This window comes from Manacus vitellinus, unplaced genomic scaffold (assembly GCF_001715985.3).
Source record: "Manacus vitellinus isolate BGI_N305 unplaced genomic scaffold, ASM171598v3 ctg7180002428451_pilon, whole genome shotgun sequence".
Lineage (NCBI taxonomy): Eukaryota > Metazoa > Chordata > Aves > Passeriformes > Pipridae > Manacus > Manacus vitellinus.
Window position 1 is genome coordinate 1 of NW_021937749.1, and position 7,523 is coordinate 7,523.

The window sequence follows — 7,523 nt, forward strand, 5'->3', positions numbered from 1 at the left end:
AAGTGGCCCTGGAGGGGTTGGAAGTGGCCCTGGAGCAGCTGGAAGTGGCCCTGGATCAATTGGAAGTGGCCCTGGATCAATTGGAAGTGGCCCTGGATCAATTGGAAGTGGCCCTGAATCAGTTGGAAGTGGCCCTGGATCAATTGGAAGTGGCCCTGGAGCCCCCTTTGGAAGCCAAGGGAGGGGGTGGGCTGAGCTCGGGCCCCCCCGACGCAGCTCCAGATGATCCATGAGGACAATCCCATGGATCCCCCAAGGCTCCAGGTGGCTCCTCAAAGCCCCCAGTGGGTGTGTGAGGAGGATGGAATGGTGGGAAAGTGGGAAAGAGGCGTTTGGGTCCAGAGGAAAAGCCGGAATTCCCCGTTTTCCAAACCAAAATTCCCAATTTTCCGGCTCCGCTCCCCCGAACCAGCCGGGTCGGAGCGGCCTCTGCTCCCCCCTCCAGGGGACCTGGAGGTGCCCTAAAAACCTTTGGTGGGCTCTGAGGGGGCTGCCAGGGAATTCCTGGGAATGCTGGGAGGGCGGGTGGGGAGGGGGATCCGCCCCCATCCCGGATTTTAACCCGGCCTGGGCCGTTCCCCGCAGGGCAAAGGCGGCACCAAGACCCTGATGAACACGATCATGCAGCTGAGGAAGATCTGCAACCACCCCTACATGTTCCAGCACATCGAGGTGGGGCCTCCTCGGGGCAGGGGTGGGCCAGAACAGGGAGAAACTCAACCTGGATAGGCCAGAACTGGGATAAAACCAACCTGGGAGGGACAAAAACAGGGATAAAAACAACCTGGGAGGGACAAAAATAGGGATAAACCATCCTGGGATGGACAAAAACAGGGAGAAACCATCCTGGGAGGGACAAAAACAGGGATAAACCAACCTGGGAGGGACAAAAACAGGGATAAACCAACCTGGGAGGGACAAAAACAGGGATAAACCAACCTGGGAGGGACAAAAACAGGGATAAACCATCCTGGGAGGGACAAAAACAGGGATAAACCAACCTGGGATGGACAAAAACAGGGATGGACCAAACTGGGGCTAAACCCAACCCAATGGGTCTGAACCCGACAGGGATGAGCCAAACCAGGACTAAACCTGACAGGGATGAACCAAACCAGGATTAAACCTGACAGGGATGAACCAAACCCCCCTTCCATGGCTCTGTTTTCCACCCAAAGGGATCCATTCCCGAGGGAACAGGGCAGGGAGTGGGGCCTTGGCCCTGGCCAGCCCTGGGTGAGGCTTTAGGGCAGGTTTAGGCCCAGTCTGGGTCTGTTCCTGACCCCTTTTCTCTCCCCCACCCCAGGAATCCTTCTCGGAGCACTTGGGCTTCACGGGCGGGATCGTGCAGGGGTGAGTCGGGAATTCGGGGGGTTCCCAGTGGGGAAATCGGGGGATTCCCAAACTCCAGGGGCTCCAGGGGTGACCCGGGACCCCCCAAAACTGCCCCAATCCCGTTTTTTCCCCCGGATTGACCCGTTCCCACCCGCTCCAGGCTGGATCTGTACCGCGCCTCCGGGAAGTTCGAGCTCCTGGACCGGATCCTGCCCAAGCTCCGGGCCACCAACCACAAGGTGCTGCTCTTCTGCCAGATGACCTCCCTCATGACCATCATGGAGGATTATTTCGCCTACAGAGGCTTCAAATACCTCAGGCTGGACGGTGGGTGACCCTCGGTGGGGGTTTTGGGGTCTGCAGGGGGGGATGTGGGAGGGGGAGGCTCCTGGGAACAGGTCTGGAGATCCCAAGGGATGGGGGGTCAGGGAGAGGGGGGTGTGGAGGGGGAGGTCAAGGTGTCAAAGTGGAGATTGAGGTGTCAAAGTGGAGATCAAGGTATCAAAGTGGGTGTCAAGGTGGAGATCAAGATATCAAGGTGGGTATCAAGGTGGAGATCAAGATATCAAAGTGGAGATCAAGGTGGAGATCAAGGTATCAAAGTGGAGATCAAGGTATCAAAGTTGATATCAAGGTGGATATCAAGGTATCAAAGTAGATATCGGGGCAGATATCAAGGTGTCAGGGTGGAGATCAAGGTATCAAGGTAGATATCAAGATATCAAGGTGGAAATCAAGATATCAAAGTGGGTATCAAGGTAGATATCAAGGCATCAATGTGAATATCAAGATATCAAAGTGGAGATCAAGATATCAGGGTGGATAGCAAGGTATAAAATTAATCTCCTGATTAATCCCCAAAGTGCCTCCCTGAGCCCCCCAGGTCAGGATTTAACCCCCTTGGACCCCAAAGATTATCTCCTGAGCCCCCCAGGTCAGGATTTAACCCCCTTGGACCCCAAATTGCCTCCCTGAGCCCCCCAGGTCAGGATTTAACCCCCTTGGACCCCAAAGTGCCTCCTCAAGCCCCCAGGTTGGGCTTCCACTCCTGACCACCCAAAAACCAACCCAAAACCCAACTGAGCAACACCAAAACCAACCCAAAAATCAACCCAGACCCCCAAGTACCTCCTCAAGCCCCCCCCGGTCAGGATTTAACCCCCTTGGACCCCAAAAAGCCTCCCTGAGCCCCCCAGGTCGGGGTTTAACACCCCCCAAACACCCCCTTAGACCCCCAAGTGCCTTCTCAAGCCTCCTGGGTCAGGGTCTAACACCCCCCAAACACCTCCTTGGACCCCAAAGATCATCTCCTGAGCCCCCCAGGTCAGGGTTTAACCCCCTTGGCCCCCCAAGTGCCCCCCAGGTGAGGGTGTGTGTGTTGCAGGGACGACGAAGGCGGAGGACCGGGGGATGCTGCTGAAGACGTTCAACGAGCCGGGCTCAGAGTATTTCATCTTCCTGCTGAGCACCCGGGCGGGGGGGCTGGGGCTGAACCTGCAGTCGGCCGACACCGTCATCATCTTCGACAGCGACTGGAACCCGCACCAGGTACCCCAGAGACCTGCCCAGCCACCAAAAACCTCACCTGCTGACCCAAAAATCAACTCACTGACACAGAAACCCACCCAAAACCTCACCTACTGACCCAAAAATCAACCCAGGGACACAGAAACCCAACCAGAAACCAACCCAGTGACACAGAAACCCACCCAGGCACCTGCCCAGCCACCAAAACCTCACCTGCTGACCCAAAAATCAACTCACTGACACAGAAACCCACCCAAAACCTCACCTACTGACCCAAAAACCAACCCAGGGACACAGAAACCCACCCAAAAACTCACCTATGGGCCTGGAAAACAGCCCAGGGACACAGAAACCCACCCAAAAACCAACCCAGGGACACAGAAACCCACCCAAAAACTCACCTATGGGCCTGGAAAACAGCCCAGGGACACAGAAACCCACCCAAAAACCAACCCAGGGACACAGAAACCCACCCAAAAACTCACCTATGGGCCTGGAAAACAGCCCAGGGACACAGAAACCCACCCAAAACCTCATCTACTGACCCAAAACCTCATCTACTGACCCAAAACCTCACCTACTGACCCAAAAATCAACTCAGTGACACAGAAACCCACCCAGAAACCTGCCCAGCCACCAGAAACCTCACCTGCTGACCCAAAAATCAACTCACTGACACAGAAACCCACCCAAAACCTCACCCATTGAGCTAAAAATCAACTCACTGGCACAGAAACCCACCCAAAAACCAACCCAGTGACCCAGAAACCCACCCAAAAACTCACCCATGGATCTGGAAAACAACCCAGTGACCCAGAAACCCAACCAAAAACCCACCCACCCACCCAAAAACTCACCCATGGACCTAAAATCCAACCCCCTGCCCCATGGGATGGGATCTGCAGGTCCTGGTGATCCCATTGCTGAATCCCTGTTTTCCTTGGGGATCCCTGAGCTCCCTCTGGGCTCATCCCACACCTCCCCTGTGGGTTTTGAGGACAAACCCAGGGTTTTGGGGACCCTCTGGTTACCACAGGCCCTACATGGGTCTGGTGATCCCATTGTGGGGTCTGTGTCATCCCTGAGCTCCCTCAGGGCTCATCCCACATCCCCTCTGTGGGTTTTGGGGACAAACCCAGGGTTTTTAGGACCCTCTGGTTAACACAGCCCCCTCCCCCAGGCCCTACATGGGTCTGGTGATCCCATTATGGGATCCTTGTCACCCCTGAGCTCCCTCAGGGCTCATCCCACATCTCCCCTGTGGGTTTTGAGGATAAATCCTGGGATTTTGGGCTCCCTTTGGCCCACAGCTGCCCCCCTTCCCACAGGCCCTACATGGGTCTGGTGATCCCATTGTGGGATCCTTGTCACCCCTGAGCTCCCTCAGGGCTCATCCCACACCTCTCCCGTGGGTTTTGGGGCCAGATCTCAGGATTTTGGACCCCCTTGATCATAGCCCTTCATGGGTCTGGTGATCCCATTATGGGATCCTTGGGGATCCCTGAGTGCCTCCCGTGGGTTTTGAGGATAAATCCCAGGATTTTGGGCCCCCTTTGGTTACCACAGGCCCTACATGGGTCTGGTGATCCCATTATGGGATCCTCAGGGATCCCTGAGTGCCTCCCGTGGGTTTTGAGGCTGAACCCCGGGATTTTGGGCCCCCTTTGCCCACGGCTGCCCCTTCCCACAGGCCCTACATGGGACTGGTGATCCCATTATGGGATCCTTGTCACCCCTGAGCTCCCTCAGGGCTCATCTCACATCCCCTCTGTGGGTTTTGGGGACAAACCCAGGATTTTGGGGACCTTTTGTTTAACACAGCCCCTTCCCACAGGCCCTACATGGGTCTGAGGATCCCATTATGGGATCCTCGGGGATCCCTGAGTGCCTCCCGTGGGTTTTGAGGCTGAACCCCGGGGTTTTGGGCCCCCTTTGCCCACTGCTGCCCCTTCCCACGGGCCCTACATGGGACTGGTGATCCTTGTCACCCCTGAGCTCCCTCAGGGCTCATCCCCACACCTCCCCCGTGGGTTTTGGGGATAAATCCCAGGGTTTTTGGCCCCCTTTGCCCACGGCTGCCCCTTCCCACAGGCCCTACATGGGACTGGCTATCCCATTATGGGATCCTTGGGGATCCCTGAGTGCCTCCCGTGGGTTTTGAGGCTGAACCCCGGGGATTTTGGGCCCCCTTTGCCCACTGCTGCCCCTTCCCACGGGCCCTACATGGGACTGGTGATCCTTGTCACCCCTGAGCTCCCTCAGGGCTCATCCCCACACCTCCCCCGTGGGTTTTGAGGCTCAATCCCGGGATTTTGGGCCCCCTTGGTCATGGCCCTACATGGGTCTGGTGATCCCATTATGGGATCCTTGGGGATCCCTGAGTGCCTCCCGTGGGTTTTGAGGCTGAACCCCGGGGTTTTGGGCCCCCTTGGTCATGGCCCTACATGGGTCTGGTGATCCCATTATGGGATCCTTGGGGATCCCTGAGTGCCTCCCGTGGGTTTTGGGGATAAACCCCGGGGTTTTGGGCCCCCTTTGCCCACGGCTGCCCCTTCCCCCAGGCCCTACATGGGTCTGGTGATCCCATTATGGGATCCTCGGGGATCCCTGAGTGCCTCCCGTGGGTTTTGAGGCTCAATCCCGGGATTTTGGGCCCCCTTGGTCATGGCCCTACATGGGTCTGGTGATCCCATTATGGGATCCTTGGGGATCCCTGAGTGCCTCCCGTGGGTTTTGAGGCTGAACCCCGGGATTTTGGGCCCCCTTTGCCCACGGCTGCCCCTTCCCACAGGCCCTACATGGGACTGGCTATCCCATTATGGGATCCTTGGGGATCCCTGAGTGCCTCCTGTGGGTTTTGGGGATAAACCCCGGGGTTTTGGGCCCCCTTTGCCCACGGCTGCCCCTTCCCCCAGGCCCTACATGGGACTGGCTATCCCATTATGGGATCCTTGCGGATCCCTGAGTGCCTCCCGTGGGTTTTGAGGCTGAACCCCGGGATTTTGGGCCCCCTTTGCCCACTGCTGCCCCTTCCCACGGGCCCTACATGGGTCTGGTGATCCTTGTCACCCCTGAGCTCCCTCTGGGCTCATCCCACACCTCCCCCATGGGTTTTGGGGATAAACCCCGGGGTTTTGGGCCCCCTTTGCCCACGGCTGCCCCTTCCCCCAGGCCCTACATGGGTCTGGTGATCCCATTATGGGATCCTCGGGGATCCCTGAGTGCCTCCCGTGGGTTTTGGGGATAAACCCCGGGGTTTTGGGCCCCCTCTGCCCACGGCTGCCCCTTTGCCCCAGGACCTGCAGGCCCAGGACCGCGCCCACCGCATCGGGCAGCAGAACGAGGTGCGGGTCCTTCGCCTCTGCACCGTCAACAGCGTGGAGGAGAAGATCCTGGCAGCTGCCAAGTACAAGCTCAACGTGGACCAGAAGGTGATCCAGGCGGGGATGTTCGACCAGAAATCCTCCAGCCACGAGCGCCGAGCCTTCCTGCAGGCCATCCTGGAGCACGAGGAGCAGGACGAGGTGAGGGGGGCAGGATTCCTCCAGGAGAGGGGAAAAGGATTCCTCCAGGAGGGGGGAAAAGGATTCCTCCAGGAGGGGGGAAAAAGATTCCTCCAGGAGGGGGGAAAAAGATTCCTCCAGGAGGGGGGAAAAGGATTCCTCCAGGAGGGGGGAAAAGGATTCCTCCAGGAGGGGGGAAAAGGATTCCTCCAGGAGGGGGGAAAAGGATTCCTCCAGGAGAGGGGGAATTCTGGGGGATTCAGGAGCCACCACCACAAAAAAAAAGGATTTCCTCAAGGAGGGGAGCGAGAAAAGATTTCCTGAAGAAGGGGAGTGAGAAAAGATTTCCTGAAGAAGGGGAGTGAGAAAAGATTTCCTGAAGAAGGGGAGTGAGAAAAGATTACCTCAAGGAGAGGGGAGTGAGAAAAGATTCCTCAAGGAGAGGAAGTTCTGGGGAAATTCAGGAGCCATCACCACAAAAAAAAAAAAGATTCCTCAAGGAGAGGGGAGTGAGAAAAGATTTCCTCAAGGAGAGGAAGTTCTGGGGATTTCAGGAACCACCACAAAAAAAAGATTTCCTCAAGGAGGGGAGTGAGAAAAGATTTCCTCAAGGAGGGAATTTCCTCAAGGAGGGGAGTGAGAAAAGATTCCTCAAGGAGAGGGGAAATTCTGGGGAAATTCAGGAGCCACCACCACAAAAAAAAAAGATTCCTCAAGGAGAGGGGAAATTCTGGGGAAATTCAGGAACCACCACCACAAAAAAAAAAAGAAAAAAAAGCAAAATAACCCCAAACTGAGCCCAAACTCAGCCCCCCGTCCCCCAGAGGCAGGAGGAGGAGCATGTGCGGAGGTTTTTGTGCGGGAGCAGCGTCGGGATGAAGGTGCTGGATCGCTGCAGCCCTGGAGACTGAATCCCTGTGTTTATCCACAGAGCAGACAGAGCGCGGGCAGTGGCAGCTTCCCCCCCGCTGCCTCCTCCCTGTGCCTGGGCGCTGACGCGGAGGAAGCACCGCTAAAGGTGAGCGGGGCCCTTCAGTCCCCACGCCCTGACAATCCTCCCGCCACGCCGCAGGCACAGACACCAGGGACAGGGACAGGGATGGAGAGAGAGAGAGGAAAAACTGCCCCAGAGGGGGAGAGAGAGAGGAAAAACTGCCC

At 57.1% G+C, this 7,523-nt stretch overlaps 1 protein-coding gene across 1 annotated transcript; it reads left to right on the forward strand.

Annotated features, from left to right (window-relative positions):
* Positions 1–585: 585 nt before the first annotated feature.
* On the forward strand, positions 586–7,383 carry LOC108643340 (transcription activator BRG1-like; the record flags this gene model as incomplete). Its single annotated transcript, XM_029963271.1, has 6 exons — positions 586–672; positions 1,307–1,353; positions 1,496–1,662; positions 2,720–2,883; positions 6,159–6,386; positions 7,297–7,383. Coding segments are annotated over 6 exons (780 nt in total), but the record flags the coding sequence as incomplete, so codon positions are not given.
* Positions 7,384–7,523: the final 140 nt, after the last annotated feature.